Source organism: Phaethon aethereus, assembly GCF_964289735.1.
Source record: "Phaethon aethereus genome assembly, chromosome: 1".
Classification (NCBI taxonomy): Eukaryota; Metazoa; Chordata; class Aves; order Phaethontiformes; family Phaethontidae; genus Phaethon; species Phaethon aethereus.
This window is the reverse complement of record NC_138575.1, coordinates 120,908,603-120,928,016: the sequence shown is the minus strand read 5'-3', so window position 1 is coordinate 120,928,016 and position 19,414 is coordinate 120,908,603. Positions and strand designations below refer to the sequence as shown.

Genomic DNA, 19,414 nt, shown 5'->3' with positions numbered 1-19,414 from the left:
GTCAGGTCCCATAGACTTGTGCATGTTCATGTTCCTCAGGTGGTCTCGAACCTGATCCCTCTTCCAGCGGGAGGGACTTTGCTCCTCCAGTCCCCGTCTGCCAGTGAAGACTGAGGCAAAGAAGTCATTCAGTACCTCAGCCTTCTTATCCGTTGTTACCAGTTTGCCAGTCCTGTTCATCAAGGGGGCTACACTTTCTTTGACCTTCCTTTTCTGGCTGACATACCTGTAGAAGCCCTTCTTACTATTCTTTGTATCCCTTGCCAAGTTCAGCTCTAGCTGTGCCTTGGCCCTCCTGACCCCACCCCTACACAACCAGGCAGAGTCCCTGTATTCATCCCAGGACACCCATCCCTGCTTCCACTGCCTGTGCATTTCCTTCTTGCCCTTCAGTTTTCCCAGAAGGTCTCGACTCAGCCATGCCAATCTCTCACCTTCCTTTCCTGATTTCTTACACCTGGGGATCAAGAGCTCTTGCACTCTACGGAAAGTGCCCTTAAATATCTGCCAGCTCTGTTCTGCTCCCTTGTCCCCAGGGGCAGTTTCCCAGGGGGTCCTATTGACTAACTCCCTGAAGAGCTGGAATTTTGCTTTCCTAAAATTCAGGGTCCTGACTTTACTCTTCACCTGCTCCATATCCCTCAGGACTGCGAACTCCACCAGTGCATGATCACTGCAGCCCAGGATGCCTCCAATCTTGACGCACGGCATGCTGCAACCACCAGCAAGAGCAGGCTGTGGGGAGGCTGTGTTTTAGGAGACTCTCAGACTCTCTGAGTGATAAATTTTGAGGTGGTAACTTTCAGTACCAGCAGTGGGGAAGCACATCCAAGAGTTTTACCTCACCTTTATGCAGCACATCCTCACTCGTGCTGCAGCCCTGCAGCCCAGCCACCTGCTCCATGCTGCTGGGCTGCTTGCGCAGTGAGGTGGCACGCGATGCAAATAAAATTCAAGGGCAGAAATAAAGTGTAAGTAAGTGGTGCTGGTGCACCCAGAGCTGTTCTCCAGTGCCTGCTTTCCCCTGTAACAGCTTCACATCGCTGGTGTACATTTGAGCCAGAGCTCTGACCGTGCATTGGCACTGGAGGAATGCTGCGCAGATGAAAAAGGGATCTTTATCATTTTGCATTTGTTTCCTCACAGGAGAATTGTCTGTTTCTACACAGGCAAAAAAATGTCATCAAGATAATTCCCCTTCTTACTGGATACTTTCAGGATTTTCTTTAATCTTTTTACTTTTAATCTCTTACTTTTTTTCTTTGTTGCTAGTCCTAATCTTGAAGCTTTGGCAGCTATAAACAATATTGGAAATTACTTATTTAAATCAGTCTTATTGACTACAAAGCTTGCAGGGTTACAATTTCAATGTGCAGCACAGAATCAAAGTACTGGACTTTTAATTCAGATGATGGGCACTAACATGTACATATGTAAGAACAGAGAAAATGTAGGTATCTCTCTAATGCCATGAAAAACTTGCATTAATGGAAAGTGCTGCTTTAACTATGAAACGACCATTTACTTCTTTTGTATGAAAGTGTATAAAATACGATGCATAATGCATATTTTTCCCTTGTGTGCATCCACACAGGAATACTGAAAAAGCAGAAATAGAGGAGCTAATCATCCATCTTTTTGCTATGCAGCAGATGTCAATAAACTGGAGTTTGTGTTCCATTCTATTAAAATCCCAATGTCCCAGGCAATAACCTATCTTTCAATAAACACAGGTCTAATGTCCATTGAGATGTGAGCTAATGCTGAGTGGAAAATTACTTCTGTGTTTACCTACTTCCAAATTGTACTTCATCCATTTTCATTCACCAGATAAAAACAATTGATTGTCTTAACTTAGCCTTTGTAAAGAAAAAGCCTCTATGATCAGGGGAATTTTGATGGCAGAAGAATTCTAGTGAAATAAAATTGCTTTCCCTGTGAACAATTATTTTAATTTCTCCAAATATGATGCCTCCCAATTCACTTTTTAAGCCCCAGATGCAATAGATGTTTCGGGTGTTCTCCGGAGGCTGTAGGTACCATATGTCAGGGGAAAGTCTAGAGAGCAACCTACAGGATGACTGATCAAATACTGAGATTTTTATTTTTAACTCCAAGACAGAATTTAAACAGCACAGCTGTGATCCCTAAATGCCTGCCAATTGCCTTGCATAACTGGAACACATTGCAATGCCTCAGCACTTACGATGTTGCCCAGGTATCCCCTAAAGACAACGCTACACTGTTTAGTTTTACATAGCTGAACGGGAAATAGCTAAGTAATTCATTATATCAGCAAAAGAGTGAGTGGGAAATGAAATGTTCCAGCTCTTCAACATCAGGCAATCAGCTCCCTGCCCTGCCACCGTTCTCCATCCACCCACCCTTCCTGCTGTAATCCTCTACCCACACTCTATTCCTCCTCCTTAATGCACTGTCACCACATATGTCCCCTTCACCTTTCCCATATCCCCACATTTGCCACTACAGCAATCGCCTTCGCTCACTCCTGCTCCCACGCTTTGCTACTGTCCTCCACCAGTGTGTCACTTCTTCTTCTTCCTCAGCTGCTGGGGCCCGAGAAGTGGTGCCTGATGCTGGGACCACTTGGTGCTTTAGGGGAGTGTGTTGATTCCACAGCCCTGTGGCTGATCAACTAAAAGGTCTAGTGCTGGTGCTTATTTTTGGCCTGCCTGGTGTTTTGGCAATGGAGCTTGCCTGTTCGGGTCAGCCAGCTGCCCAGCCAGGCAGGCAGATATGCGCTCCATCAGCTAACGATTTACCCTCCTAGCTAGCCCCACCTCAAGGCTATGCAGGACTGGGCTGAGTTTGGTGAGAGTGGTCAAGCATTGGAACAGGCTGCCCAGGGAGGTGGTGGAGTCACCATCACTGGAAGTGTTCAAAAAGCGTGTGGACGTGGCACTTCAGGACATGGTTGAGTGGGCATGGTGGTGTTGGGCTGATGGTTGGGCTTGATGATCTTAAAGGTCTTTTCCAACCTTAATGATTCTGTGATTAAAACAAACAAACAAAACATAGTCCTACAAAGGATGATGTACCTCCATCTGATATTAAAATGGGGACCAGATACATTTCCCATGTCTGGCTTGCGGACAGCACGGCATCACCTGCGCCGAAGGGGGGAAGTGGGACTGCGCCAACTCTGGGCAGGGGCACAGCAAAGCAGGGACACGACCAGCAAGGTCCCTGCTGCCGAGAGGAGCCAATTTGCTGCCACCACAACAACTGAGCTTGGCCACACCAGGAGGAAGAGGAGGATTATAGGTATGCCCATGCCACGGAAAGAAATGCGTCACTGTGCCTTCTGTGTGTGATCTGCACTATTTTAATGTGTTTGGGCGAGATGCCAGTCTCCTGCAGGTGTGTCAGTTTTCCCCTTGCTGTAGCTGTTGTTGTTGCTGTTGTTATTAATCATTGCCACCATCTTGTGGTTATTTTTTTATATCATTCACTGTATTAAATATGGACTTGGGTCCCAAGAAGAAATGATGATGGTTAAAGAAAAACAGTGATATCATTTTACCAAAAGTTGCAAACTAAGTACAGAAAGTCACTATACTTTGTGTACTTGATGAGGCCAACAGATCATCCCCTCACGCACCCTCCCTCTGTTACTCTAGTCCTAAAGACTTCAGTGGGAATATTTATGGTGGAAACTACTACTGAATGTGAGTAACAGTATCAGTTTGGCCTTTCTGAAAGACCATTAAATCACAACGCACCGAGAAGGAGCAAGAGTCCCCAGGCTTATTTCAAGAGCTATTTTTAGACATGGATATTCAGACTTTTCTTATCAAATAATTAGTCATCACAAGTAAAGGCAAAATAACTCTTGAGAATAAAATATGAAGCCATTGAAACCTTCTCTGAGCTTCCCAAAAAGGATGATTTAGAGATCACTGAAGCCTCTGCACCTGACTGGAATAATTTAGTAATAGGAAAGGGGAAAGCACAAAAAAAACCCCTGAACTAGTTGCAATTCCTGCCTGATTTGAAGGCTAAATAGCTGCAGATAAAGACATTTACCCGGATTTCTGTATCATCGCAGTATTGCAGAGGTGCAGTGGGACGAGAAAATTAAGAAAGATGTTTTACAGCCAATACACTCTTGTAGAAAAAAAGGGGAAAATCCTGACTAGACAGAGAGACCGTAGAGAGGCTCTGTATTCACAGGACATGATGTTCTGACTGTAAGCCAACAAAATAATGCTGTCACGAAAAGTGCCAAAAGCCACGTAAATTTGTGGTAAGGGGATCGTCTCTTGTAAAATAGTCCAGATAATTACGCTGCTGTGCTTGGCACTGGTTACATCGCATTTGGATGGCTGCGTTTCATTTCAGGCACGCAGATAAATTGGCAGAGTTTGAAGGAGAATAACAAAAAATGATGAAAAGTGTTGGAGAAGGAGACCTACGAGATAAGTTTAGGGAAACTGGGTATAGCTGACCTGGAACAAATTAATCTCAATGGCAGAAGGGAGGATCTAGGTTAAGTACAAACCAACCTTTATAGCTTTAAGAAAATTTCAGCCATGGAACAAGCTGCCAAGGAAGGTTTTAGCCTCACCATCACTAGAGATACTAAAAGGCAGGAGACCATCTGTCAGGGGGTGTTTAGGGATTAAAAAAAAAGAAGAAAAAAATGCACTGCCACAATTTAAGAGTTGAGCTAAATAACCCATTTGTGGCTAGACTTTAATGGACTAGAAGTGGCATGGCTTCTCTTTTTAGGGTAAGTTCCCATATCTTTTCACTGTGAAGATTGTCTTGATTCTAGAAACAAACACAAGTCAATTCTGCTGATTTCAGATTGGGAAAGATATCTGCATTTAAATATTTACAGGAGATAGATGTCTAAATATTAATTTAATCATATCAATAATACACTCTCTTTTCTTTTCCCATCAGGTTTTGAACATGTGTATAGAGCTGATATTGGAAAAAGAATATTTAATTTAGGTTAAACCATAACTGAAATCTGAGGTTTGTTGTACCCCTTAGTATTGTAAGTAAATAATGGACCAACCCAGGCCTGCTCAGTGACCTGGGGCTTGTGATAACCACATTCAAAAGACTTCAGATGAGGTCAAGAATGAGGGGAGTGGTAAATGGTCAGTAACAGATACAAAGGCATTTCTGCATTGCTGTACAATTACGACACTGAGATGACACCTGAGTCCGAGCATCTCTTGTAGCCTCACAGCAAACTGCTGTCAGAAGATGCCTTAGGAAGCTTCTCCTTGCTGCAAGGCGCCTGCTAGCTTGGGCATCTTAAGGAAACATCGTGCAACCTAGCCCAAACAGCCTTCAGCAGTTCAGCTGAGCCGCTGGGACTTTATTTCGGAAGTTTCCACAGTCAGCTGCCAGGTCTAAAACGGGAGCTGGCGGGTAATGACTGAGGGTAGCAGAGGGCACCTCAGACGCCTCTCAGATACAGAGGCCTCTGGTTATGCCTACAGGAGAGCACCAGCACCTAGGGCTAGATGTGCACCTCAGCCATGTCCCAAGTGCGAGACGTTATATCGCCTGGGTCAGTATCGTGTCCTTCCTCCTTCACACCCCCCACAAGCTTTGGTTTTATCATAGAATCAATAAGGTAGGAAAAGACCTCTAAGATAAAGTCCAACCCAGTGTCCTTTCATGAAGGACAAACCGCTCCAGTTGGTCTTCTGAGGCAGAGGAGCAGGGACCATGGGTGCTGGCAACGCTCGCCGTCTCGTGTGGGAATGCCCCCACTCTGCTCTGCGTTTCCTCGGGATCCAGTGGGCTTCGGACCAGCGTTTGGGAAGTGCCGGGTGGCAGGAAGGATTCACTGGGCTGCATAAACACCTCCTGGCAGTGGCCAGCTTCACGCCAGAGAGCCTGTGCTCCATCGAGGTGTGAGCCCCCAGACAGGCTGGACATAAGGAGTCAATCTCGTAGGCTGAAGAGGAATCACCTTCGGACGGCTCAGTAAGTTTCAGCAGCGCTTCCCCTTCCCAGCTGTGCTCCCGTGTAGCTCAGAGGATTCCCTTCCACCCGTCCGTCTCCATTGCATACGCCGGCAGATGCCTTCACTGACATACCTGGGCTGCTGTGCTCAGCCAACGTACTTTGGAGCAAGTTCAAGCGGGTGGCAAGCTGAGGCGTTGCACCAGGGCTGGAGCGGACGATGGAACTGCTGCTGACACCCATTTCAGCGAGCAGCCCAGTGGGCATGCCCTGCCACAAGGACTCCAGCGGGGACCCTGCTGCACCCACCCGGGACCTGCCCGGGGGGTCCTGCCTATTTCTCGGGCTTGAAGGGCGGCATTGAGCTGCGTTAACGTGCAGCTCAGGGGACTGAGGGCAAATAAGCCAGGGGAGGGAAATGTCACTTGTTTCCCTGGGGCCTCTGACCTTCATACGTACGACCAGAAGCTATCTGCGCTCCTCCCTCCTCCCGGGGAGGGTCACTGGGGTATGCGGAGGGACGGACCCCTAGTGTGGACAGGGAGGCTGCAGGGCACAGTGGGCTGGCAGCTCCCTGGGGCCAGGCCCGTGGCAGCTCCAGCCAGGAGCAGGGCAGCCAGGGAGCACCAGGGCAGCTCCAGCCCCGGATGAAGGACACTTCCCTTGGGCCGGGTGGGCCCGGCATGGCTAGGCTGTGCTGGGCTGCGGGGAGCTGGAGACTGGCCCTGCTGCGGCATCGCTGGGGCAGGGGCTGATGGCCCTGGGGAGCTGACATGGGGCCCTGGGCCGGGTGGGGGAGCCCCAGGTGGCTTGCACGGGGTCCCAGCCATGGTTAGGGTGGGGAGGCCCCAGGGACGGGCAGGGGCAGTCAGTGCTGTTGATGCCCTCATGGCCCTGACAAGACCTTCCTCTCCTCATGGCTCTCAGGGAGCCTTCTGTAAAACTAAGGAGCAAAGAACAGGATTTTTCCTGTAGAAAGCACCGATATAACAATTTGTCACCTCACTTTTCATCATGTCTCTTTTCAGGTGATTTCTAAGAACGTTGCACAGCATAGATGCTGTTGGAGTCCCTCTGGAGACACCCCGCTCCTGTGAGAACCGGACATGCCATCCCACCCTTTTGGCTCCTTCCTGTCCCTTAACCAGTTGTTTTTCTGCAAGAGGATGTGACCATTTTTTCCAGATTGCTTAACTTCTCTAAGAAGCATTCACAAGAGTCCTGTCAAAACTTCTTGAAAGCCCAGGTGTACCTGGGTACCACTACCCGCCTGTTTACTCCATCGGTGATGGCCAGCAGATTCGTGAATCACAGCTGCTGTCAGGCTGGCATTGACATATTACAGTTGTATTATGTCATATCATAGTTTCTCTCGAGCCACCTAATGAAGACAGTCTTTGTAAATCTCTGAATGCCCCTACAGCCTTTTCTAAAATCTGTTATTAATTTTCCACTGCCTTTTCCCCTGGAATTGAGGCTGGCATGAGCAATGGGTTGAACAAGGCAGCTACTGCGTATCTGAGCTCCTCCACAAGACGTGGTTGAACCTCATCCAGTCCTTGTGATCTGTTGTTACTGATTTACCATTTACTGCAAACTCTCTTCTACTGACATTTCAGTTTGGCGATGAATTCCTCAGGTTGATGTATTACAAAAAAGACTTCTGTTGTGGGCACCTCTACTGTGAGAGTTAATGTAAGATTCATTTCGGCTTTCTGCAAGGCCTCCGCTTCATCCCCACAATCTTCCAGCAGGCTACCAGTCTGAGGAGTGTTTCAAAGAAGTTTCATTTACAACTCTGTGCCTTCAGCAAGCGCTGGTTGGCTTTGGCTTGCCTTTCTGTGTTTAACTTGATAGGAGTCACATCCTTGGCTGTTTTCCTCGTTTGGGGATTCTTGTGCTTTCTGATGCTGTTTCTTTACTTCTAATAGTCTCCTTTGCTGTTTACTTCTGTGGGCTATTTTATGGTCCAGGCAACGATGTGAACACAGGATTGCTAAGGCTCAGGCAATTGTTCTGATCATTCAACTGTAGGTTATTCTCCTTTGGGACAATCTGACAGTAATTTGGAGCAGAAGCAGTGTCTGGGGAGGGTGTGGGTGTATGTGGTGGGAGTGATAACCCTGTTTCCTGAGAAACCTACTGCTCTGAATAATCTTTCGTGTTACCTATGGGAACTTTTGGTTTGTCAGCACAGCTATCCACCTAATTCAGGTTTTGCTTTCCATGACTTGGTTACTCGCAGCTAGGTAGAGTCAAGTTAACTAGAGAGCTCGGTGAGTGTTTGGAAAAGACCCATACAACACCTGGAATGTGTAAGTGTCCCTTTTTTCCTATCTTAGTGAAGCTCCTGGTTGAATCAAACTCCTTTCCTCACCTCAGCAATATCCAGGTAGGTCTTTGAAAAGTATGAATTAGTGGTAAGAGAGGAAATTAAAAACTGCCACCTTGGATATGAGCAAAGGATCAACGAAAAGCAAGACTGAGGAGCAAGAAAGGTCTCCTCTCCTGGGAGCATGAACTGAATCTGTGATGAAAACACGTTGTCATAAAATGGAAATTGTCTGACAGGGGCAGCCACAATTAATCCAAATTTCATGCCAGTTCACTATTTCCTCATTATGTTTCACTGTATATTAAGACTGTATTTGTAAGACCCACTCTGAAATTCACATTAAAGAATAGTCCTGCTGCTGAAAAAGCCATAGCTCATTTACTAACAGCCCTTGTTGCTGTGCTTCAATAATGTAATCGTTTTCTCTGTGTCCCAGCCATATGATTATTCCTGCTGTGTAGGAAATTTAAGTCCAAGGAATGTCAGATAAAATATAAAAGCCTAGTGCTTACCCATAGCTTTTATTCAATTAAGTAGCCATTACAGAGCTCATGCTATTTCAAATGACGTAATGCAGAATGCAAATGCAGTTCTTTATTACAGATATATGTTCAGCTAAACAAAATGGCACCAACACAATGCAAAGCCATTACAATTTTTAAATTATTACACTAAGGTGATTATCATATGGTGAGCAGCCTCTGTGAAAGACAAGTGGGAAATCCATGGCCTCCAGAAACCACACTTTGAGCACAGCAGCAGCGTTATTTGAGGTTCATTTGTGAAATTCGAAAATGCAGAGAAACAGGGCTGCTGAAAAATGCTCCTAGAGTGAAAGCACTGAGCTGCAGCTTGGAGAACTCTGACATTACAGGGGATGTGTGGTAAGTCATGCGCAGGGCCGGGACCTGATGCAGACAGAGATGCCTAAGGCAGGGTCTGGGCAGCATTTAGATGTTTATACCCAAATTAAGATCTAAAAAGCCCTGTCCATTCCCACCCAGTCTTGCTGTGTTTATTAAGCACCTCACACCTCGTCTCTACACATGCCTTCTACATCGCCCAGAGGAGCCACAAAGCTTCCTCTGCTCAGCATCTCTGAGGGCTCCTCCTGACCAGCACGGTCCCAGAGCTCCTATCACCCAGCATCAGGTTTGGGCTCCTCACTAAACTGTTGCCAAGCACCTTAAGTGCCTTAACCTGTGTAAGGCTGAGGGTCTTCCCTCTGCAGTCCCACAGCCTCCCTTCTGGGCACCGCTCTGCACCCCTCTGTTGCTGCAGTGGTGGCCTCTCATGGGAAACGGCTGCCACCAGCGTGAGATCCTTCCTTTCCCTCTATCCCTAGCCCTCAGTCATAGGTTTCCATTTACACAAGGGGCCTGATGATGGACGTGTCCTTTGCCCTGGTGATCGGAATACTCCGGTGGGAGGTGGGAGACGAAGCAATGAATCCCTCTAGGCAGAGTGGTAATTATGTCTGCATCTCTCACACCTGAAGGAGTCCCAGCTCCGGGCTGTTCAGTTAAAGGCAGGCAGGCTGTCACCACCCAGCATGCCTGCCTCTGTCGGCCTGCAGGTGAGGCTCACGCTGCCGCCTTGGAGAACCACTGCAGACACCAGTCCTTCAGAAAAAGCCTCTGTCTGACTTCCCTAGAGGTGCCTACTGGAACCTGTTTGAAACCCCCAAATCTGCTGATGAAGGCAAAAAGAGGATGAGATTTTTTTTTACGCATCTCTTTGTAGTGCGTGTCCTGCTTGCTCAATCTAAACAGCTCCTTTTTCTGAGTACAAGGTACTTGTTTAAACCTTTTCTGAACTTTCCTCACGCACTATATGGGCAGCCAAATCCTGATCAGTTCTGAAGTCAGGCAAGGTCCTTCCTTAGATGCAGCCTTGAACTGGTCTGTTGCTGTTTTACAACAGGGAGAAAACAGAAATACTTCCCAATTTAAGACAGACATTTTGTGGCTGCGTTTTGTTAACCAAAAACTCAGCTAATAAAGTGATAAAGTAAGGGGCTCATATAAAGTTGAATACAGAACAGTGCAAAGGGAGACAGGGAGTCTGTTGTGATTTACTCATCAAATACTGAAAGTAATATGAAGAGAGAGAGATGGCATAGAGATTGTTACTGATTATGTAGAGAGTGAAAAGCTGCATCAAAAAGAGAGTTTAGAGGGTCAGTTTCTATTTTTACAAAAACATAAAAAAACCTTCCAAAGGTTTCTGGAATTGGGTTTTGTATTTTCTGTCTGATTTTTTTTTTCCGTAACAGTCAATGTGGTCCAGGCTGGGTAATTCTGAATGTTATTATGCAAAGAGGAAGGACAGGGACAATTTCCCCACTTAAGCCACTTTATTGGCATAATTGCAAGACAAAAATAAACTGCTCACTGCTTCCTACACCTCTTCCCCTCATGCCAGCGTCTGTCTGCAACTTTTTACTTTCAGTTCATTATGAGAAAGTAATTTTATTGTCACATTTGGCTGGCAGCTGGAATTCTCCAAATGAGGTAAGCAGGGCTGAGATGTATGCTCTCATCCCTCAGCAAAAACCTTGTAACATACGGTGCTGTTATGTCTCCAAGCTTTACGTGAAGAGGAAAACAGGCATCTGGGGTGGGTTCATTTGTAACACTGTGGTTACTGCATTAATAGGAAAAGACGGATGAAGGCAGACACTTTAATTACTTCACCCTACCTTTTTATTACAACATCAAGTAAAATGGTGAGTTACAGAGGATAATGAGTGTGGAACATCTGGGATGAAGTCACACACAAGCTCATGGCTTGTTATCTGCCAATGGGGTTTTAAATACTGATAATTTCTGTACATGCATCTTTGTGTTATTTCTGATTTTCTTGATAAATCATTTCAGGATTACTTTGTTTTAAGCTGTGAGGTAGCTACTAAGACTGGGACCCCGCTTTTTTCTTCTGGAATTTTCTGAACTGGGACTGTATCGCCACGGCCGCCCGCTCTGTCTCTGGCGCATCCATGTCTATGTCAAATTCCTCTTGAACCTTCTTCTGCCCATCTGCTCAAAGAAAACAAAACAAAACATGAACAGTTTTTTTCCAAGCAGCGATACTCAGTGGACAGCACAGGTGAAAAACCCTGCCCCTCTCTCCTTCACAGACGCAGCCATGATGATAGGGAATATATTCAGAAAAAAACCTGGGGCCAGTTTTGACAAACAGAGCTGATCAAATCCGCTACCGCTTCCCAAGGGCAGAGTCTGTGACACCTGTTGGTAGCTAGGCACTGAGGAGTGACATCCAAATGGTGCTCGGCAGTCACCAAACATCACCCTGACACATGAGCATGTCCTTTCCTGCCTGGGGAGCTAACAGCGAGTTAGCTGTTACAGTCTCCTGTGCCACCCTGCAGGCAGAAGTTACTCATATCCCCATGTTTATTCTAAAACAAAGGCACCTTAAAATATTTTAAAGTAAGGATTAAGACCCTGTTTCTCTCACACCTCCTGCGTTAGACGAAGACATAATACTTCCTAAGGCAAACTTTCATCCTTTTCACTTGTTTTCCCACCTCTCCTTTGACTCATTTATGTTCAACTTCTTTGCTGCTGTGCTGCTTCCCTCACTTCTCTCCGGGCTCTGTTGCGGCCTTTCAGACTCGATCCTTGGCTCTTTGCCTTCCTCTATTCCCAGTCCTCAGTTTTTCGTTCAGCTGCATTCGGCCTCCATGTGGACAACCCAGCTGACAGCTGAATTTTGCTTCATCCACCTACATGTTAAAAGTGTAGCCCTGGGAAAACTCCTGCCCTCATTGCAAAGATAACCCTAATCTGCCTGGACTAACAAAGTGAGAACACACATTCACTCCACTAACCTCATTATACCACTGAGTTTCTCTTCTCTATAAACTTGTTTATTAAACCCACTTATATAATTGTTGTACCCCAGTCCTGCAGCAAATGTCATGCCAGGAGTCTGCAGAGAGCTGTACTTAAAACAGCTGTGGGAATTCACCCATTTTGAACCACTTTGCTTTTTATTCTTCAGATTAATACCTCTGGGATGTTCATCCCCAAGTACTGTTAATGCAAATCAAGGGAAACACTTTCAATGTATTATTAAAATGAAACTTATTCCCCACTCTCCTTCACAGTAGAAAACAGGGATACCATTTCATTATTTTAGCATGAGTCTTACAGTATTTCTTGCCTTTACTTCGTGTTCTTATTCAGAGCTCAATTTTTGTGTCCATGTTCCATGACCAGAATCCACTCTAAATTGTGCAAATATTTAAAGGGACAGTTTTGGCATATTCCATACTGATTTTATTTTAACTACAATAACCAAATAAATGAAGCTATGCTAACAGAAATGTTCACTTAATATTTTGTTTTACTTAGAAGAACATTTAAGAAGAAAGATAAAAATGTAAGAAGAAAGAGAAAGTCTGGAGAGGAAGAATAGCTTGAGATCTTACCAAAACTTTGATTACACAGTAAAATGAAAAGTTAGGTTATCAAAACGAAGATTTGATGGAAGAAAATGAATTATACTAACACTATGTCTCACACTTCCACAGCCATTAAATCCAAGAATCGGCACAGTCTGTGTAACTACTGAAGCAACACAACAACCTGAAGTACAGAAATACAATTATTGCCTTATTTTTCATGCAGAAAGAGAGGTGAAGGTCAAAAGTGACTTCCTTATCCTCACAAGTTGTTGACACAGCCAAGAAGAAAACTGAATTCTCCCATTAAAGCCATGTTATATACTGAAGCTTAGAGAGGCTTATTAAAGAAGCAGAAATTTCTGTACCAGTTCCTAAACTAATAACTATAAAACAACAAGGCTTTTTGAAAATTTCCCTATTGCCAGATACCATCTTTTCCACATTGATGTGTACACCGCAGAGAAATGGAGATTATTTCTTTAATCAAATTTCAAAAGGAATTATCATTATCACAATGACTTAATATCATTTAGTTATTATCTTGAGGGGTTGGTTTTGATTTGGTATTATGGGTTAAAGGGAACTAAGACAAGAAATCACAACATTTTATATGGAAACAAACCAAAAAAGGACTCAAATCGTCTTGTAAAAAACAAAGAATTTTCATTCAGAACATGTAAATATAGACTTTTCATTTGAAAATTTTGAGTGAAAAAAATAATCAATAGCCTGATCAGCTAGCTCTAACAGCAACTACTTTGTGATATCAGTAATAAGAAAATAGAAACTGTTTTACTTGTCCATATGTCAGAATCTCTCCTCTAGTAACAGGGTCCTATTAACTTATTTTAAAGAGAAGAGTATCACTTATGGAGAAATACTCTTATTTCTTATGAAGAAATATTTTATCAAAATGTTTATACTAGTAATGTAATAAGCTTTTAATCAGCTTTGAAATTGATGAGACTAATGTCTTCTCATTGCTTGATGATTTTTGTTGTAACATTCTGAGTTTTAGGTTCCTCCCTAGCGACTCACTAAACACAGCTGTCAGTCTTAACAGTAGAAAACAGAAGTGGAGTTTATGCGTCAATTTTAGCCTTTCAGTATAAAAACTACTGCCCCTTGGAAATGTCAATAGGGAAAGCCAGATGGATGGATGAGTAGACACAATTGGTTTCATACTTCTTGATGAAATCTGGCTTGTACAACTCATTTCCTATTACAGCCAAGTCTTAGCAGTATGTTAACTTGCAGTAGTGACTCAGCAAACTTACATTAAGATTTTATAGACTTAAGAAAGCCCAGCTTTTAGTATAATTTTTCTCTAGAACTTCCAGGCCAGTTAATCTTTGCTTGTTGTGAATCATCATCAGTGCCTTAAAATCAATTGTACTACAACAATTTACCATATCTGAAGATCCACAGTAATTTACCATATCTTAAGATCTATCTGACTTCCTTTTATGTTTTGACCCATTCATGTTGCAATCAAAACCAAAATTCCTTATGAACTCTCTCTGTATTTCTTTTTCCCATCACTAAAGAGAAATGGTAGGATAAGTTTTCAGCCATGATTTAGACTTATAGATTAAGAAATTAGAAGTGTTCAAAAGGGCCAAGACATTTATATGAGTAATGAAGAAATTCACTGTTAGCTTACAGATGGTATAGAAATATATAATGATTACACATATAAGCAAAATGTACATTATAAAATAACTTGTATATCATCTATATGTAACATATGACATACCTGTGTTTTCTTACTCCCTATGCCCATCTTTTTCTTTCTATATATGCATATGAAATATTCGCATTTGAATATATAGAGAAATATATGAGTATATATAGAAATACACAGACATATTTGCTTAAAGAGTTTTAAGTCCTGTGTTAAATTGAAAAGAGCTGGATGAAGTATTTCCTAAAATTTTGGAGTGGATTTTCTTGGAGTTCTCCCCAAAACATCTTCTATTGATGACTGTCACAACACAGATACTTTAACAGATGGATTGTCAATCTGGAGAAAGAATTAAGTGGTGTGCCTTCTTTGGTTTTGTCTATGCTAAGGGAAAAAGATTTTAGCTTTTACCATGAGTTGCTTTACTAAAAGTAGCCTAATGATTTAAAATATATCACACCCCGCTAATGACATCGTTTTTGTTTTACTGGTTGGTTAGAGTTAAGAGCGTGAGTTCCAACCCCCATAGCAGGGGGATTGGAACTAGGTGATCTTTAAGGTCCCTTCCAACCCACACCATTTTATGATTCTATGAATTAAGAATTGACCCACTTAATTACAGTGAAAACCCAGCCTGTGCTCAGGACCTGCACAGACTAGAGAAGACCTCACTGCACCAATATAAGTGACTGAAAGCCTTTTTGCACCCTTCCTACTGTATACGCACCTATGCCATCCTAGCTTTTACCTGTCAGTAGTTGTTCATATATCTCAAATATGCAGGTTCTTGAGCTTGAATGCTCAAATCATGAAATTTATGAAGAGAACTGAAAGCAAGCCCATAGAAATGTCCCTCTTTCATTCATCGTCTCCCATTCCTAGCTCTCCTTTCACAAGGGATCACTGGCTTGGAAGCTATCTGAAAACCCAGAAAATTTTTACTCTCAGCAGGCCAGAGCACAGGTAAGCACTTAAACAGGCTTTACTCTTGGGCTTGCTTATTTCATTCCTACTGGTGGGGGCCAACCATTCTGTCTGATAACAAGCCACCTTCTTCTAAGCTGCCTTTATGTAGCAATAAAGGTAGATCTGGATTTCCTACCCATCCTCAGTCACACACTCTTTTGTTGATAACTACACTTTCTCTACTGTGTGCAGATTCTTCCACGTGGATATCTGAGGATTCCTGGACTACCACAGGCCCACATGAGGAAACTAGGAGGAATAAGACTGTTGTCAGTAGACTTCAATTCACAAGCTACTTGTGATTTTGAGGGATTCAGAAATCAATAAGGGTTGATAAGCACTGGCCTGCACTTTACGCTTTCTGAGAGGATCTGGTTTCATTAGCACCGTAAAAAACCCCCCTGACCTTTCTCACTACAGTCAGCTATTTCAAGGCTTTCCCTGAAAGATTTCTTCATACTTAGTCCAAATTCCATCTCCTAGATAGTGACTCCCACTCTTCTTCTGAACATGCCATGAGAAGCCGGGGAAGTCAGTACGTGTCCCTGCTGGGTTCTGATCACTGCCAACAGGGGAGGTGAACAGAACACTCCCATGCTAACAGTCATGGGTTGGCCATAACAAACTCCAGTATCTGATGAGTATATCAAAATCATGTGTTTAATGTGGACTGACTCTGGCCATGTGCCAATTCAGGCAAATCTGAGTTGTGGTGGAACAAACTCCTTGGAGCACAACATCAACTGCCTGATGAGTCCCTCCATCATTAGGAGCACCCCATGCCCCAGTACCAGTCTGGTGCTACAGACTACTTTGCAGGACTGAAGACTGAGACAACTTGCAGAGTGCGGATTTTACTTCAGTATATGCAATAGTCATCCCAGCAGGAGAACTTAAACCACCATCTAATTAGCTGTTTTCCAAATCTAACATCCTGAAAGCTCATTTCACATCGTTGCAATTGAAAAACATCTATTTATTCCATTTCCAGACGAAACATTAGAATGCTCTCTCTGCAATCTGCTACAGTGCCTCATAATGCATGGCAAACACTGGATGGATAATGAGGCTGCCTGTAACAAGGAAAACAATCACATCTTACACACAAATCCACCCAGCAAACTCTCAAGAAATGTGGTGCAAGTGTAATTATTCATAAATATGCCTTCAGCTATTTCTTTCATTTACTTTTCAGCTATAAAGTAAAATGAGTTGTGACAACTGTAAAAAGAAAACACTGCTTATTCCATACCAGCCAAAAGATAAAGCAGTCTTTTGTGACCTTTGAACAGAGGCTAAACAGACTAGTCTTTCCTAATAGTGTTCATGGAAGGGCAAAAGCTGATGGGATGGACTTGGGGGAAAAGAGGACTCGCTCTTTATTCTCAGAATTTCTCCATCCTTCAGATGAAATAGAGATTACTTGTCACCTTCTGGAAAAATATTCAGCATGAAAAACTGCATGGGCTGGAGCCTCTAACTGGCATTTCACATCTTAAGTGCTATCCTCCACCCCTGCTCACCCAGCCCACATCCAGCAGAAATTATGGGACTATACTGAAGATGGAATACATTCATTAAAATACTGCATTTTTCAGGGCCTAAACTGCATCATTTGGAAAAAGAGTAAATGAAGTGTGGGACAGAATCACAGCGCCCCATAACTTGCTGGAAGCAGTATTTTGCCTCGGGCAGGATCATTACCTCCCAACTGCTCAAAAGATCATTCAAGTTGTGACAATCTTTATGCTACTCTGATCCCAAGCTATTACACCAGTCTGTCCAATGAGGCAGAACAGTCCCTAATTAAAGAGGACCAAAATGGGCAGGAATCTCATGGATGTTGACGTTCATGTGGAACATTATCTTTATGTGATGGGAAGAGTCATTTTATCCAACTAGACTCCAAAATGCAACCAGCCAGCTAGACCAAACATATGGGTGCTTAGGTGTATGGAGGCCAGATTTAACTCCTTACAAGTATCAGTTTCAAAAGCCAAGAGTTGACAGGACTATTCTTCCCCCTCTGTATTCAATTGAGGGGCGAGGAAGTGAAAGACAGGGTCTCATCTTCTTCTCAAGGAGTCAATCTAGCCTTTTCCTTCTGTGCAAGATGAGGAAAAATAACACCATAACTGACCTTATGGCTGAAGAGAAGAGACAGTCTACTTCTCAACAGCAGAAACTCTCCAGTCAGTTGCCAGGGCCACATTACCCAGCAGGGTGGCTCTGAGCCTTTTTGTAACCTTGCTGCTCCTCAGTAGACTCTCACTTCACAAGGCAGCTGAAAAGATGGCAAAGTTGGGGGAGTGGACATTGCTCAAGCCCAAGAGAAGAAAGGAAATAGTACTGGCATGCAGGAGAGCGCCTTAATTTGGCTTTGCCTCCTTTTATTTCCTAGCCTTTTCTTTTGATGAATGAAGTGCCAAGTAGAGAAGTCTCTGAGATCATTAGCTCAGCAACTACAGTTTGCTGGTCTCTGTGGTATCAGGAGCAAACTTTTCCCAGAGCCTTGAGCAGTACACTGGTTTTGTGACCTCACTAGCTTAGTGTATACGGCTTGCAGTTGTGGTCTGGGGAGACAGATTGCTGTGAGGACTTTACCTCAGCACCCCTCCAGTGATGGGATGATCCAAAGAGAATTACTTATATGAGGAGTCTGTTATAGCACAGTGGGCTGATGAAAGCTCATTGGCACAGTACCTATGCATTTTGAGGGACAGACTGCATGATACTGCTGGTGTGATGCAATATTCCCATTGTCTAGGCTGACCTTACTGCATAAGGATGTTATTTGCCTTTCTATTAGCTGTCTGCCTCCTAAGTTAGTGTCTAGGCACAAACCTTTCAGAGATTTTTTTTTTTCCATATGCATGTTCCTGATGTCACAACACAAAACTCTATGAAATTTTGGTCTAACTTCCCTAGATTGATGCACTAATTTAAAGCCATTGGTTCTTGTGATATTACTGGCTACCTCCAGTTTGGTGGTCATTTGCAAAAGATCTGAATCCCTGGGAGCCTTGTAATTACTTGCTTTACCAACACACTAGCATAATGCTAACACAGTGTAGGGCCTCTGTGGAATCACCTCAGTGTGACAGTCTTGTGGCCCCATGACCTCCTCAGCCACAAGAGGCACAATCCCTTAGTCCTCTGAGCAGCGACCATGGGACTATGCAAGACACAAATTCTGTCTCCTTCCCCTTTCTTATCAATATCTGTGCAATGGAGTATCACTATCTGACTGCTATATAGACAATCCAACTCAAATGTTCAGCTACTTCATTTTTAAGGACAGAAATTTTCTCTAATTAGCTTAAGAATAACACAATAACTTTTCTTCCTACTCATTAAAAATGTTGCAGAGTGAGATACTAATTTTGTGACAAGGACTACATTACTACATGTGTTCTTGTTTCTTCACTCCATAATGAACTCAGACATTCAAAGGCCACCTTCCAAAGTCAAAGGCTGTCTGGTCTTTGAGTGTCAGTAGGTGGGCACTTGACAGTAGGGGAGGTTATGGGTTTATACAAGGGTGTTTATTTTCCATGGTCAGTTATTTGAAGGTGGTAGGTGGTGGAGAAGTGTAATGTCCACACAGCAACCATCTCTGAAACTGAAGAACAAACCCTGGAGCTCAGCAGTCTCCTGTGACTTCAAAAGCACAGTGTGAAGCAAAATAAAGGTTATCATTGGTGGTCAGGTTAAAAATAACAGCTGTTTTTATCTGAACCACACCAACTGGCCCTTTAATATCACTCAAAGCAAGCTGGAAAAGAATTAACATCTTTCAATTCAACTGCAAATTGCAATTTAGTATAAAGGCAAAGACTTCATTAGGCAATCAGAATCCTTTCTTCTTCAAATTGACCTTTACTTTTGTAATGCAGTGTTGTTATCTCAAATTTGAAAAATTAGTTTTGCTGTAGAAAATAGTGGTTGTTCTTTTGTGACTTTAAAAATGTTATTTCAGCATGAGGCTTTTGAAGTGTCAGATTAATCTTTTTTTTCCTAGTTGTAATAATGTTGGAAAGTAGCA

At 43.4% G+C, this 19,414-nt stretch overlaps 1 protein-coding gene across 1 annotated transcript in view; it reads right to left on the bottom strand.

Annotated features, from left to right (window-relative positions):
• Positions 1 to 11,197: 11,197 nt before the first annotated feature.
• PCP4 (Purkinje cell protein 4) overlaps positions 11,198 to 19,414 on the bottom strand; it is a gene marked incomplete at both ends in the record, with an annotated part of 34,276 nt that continues 26,059 nt past the window's right edge. Inside the window, one exon of the mRNA XM_082014018.1 lies at positions 11,198 to 11,325. Coding sequence (XP_081870144.1) covers positions 11,198 to 11,325 — 128 coding nt within the window. The remainder of the gene's footprint in view (positions 11,326 to 19,414) is intronic.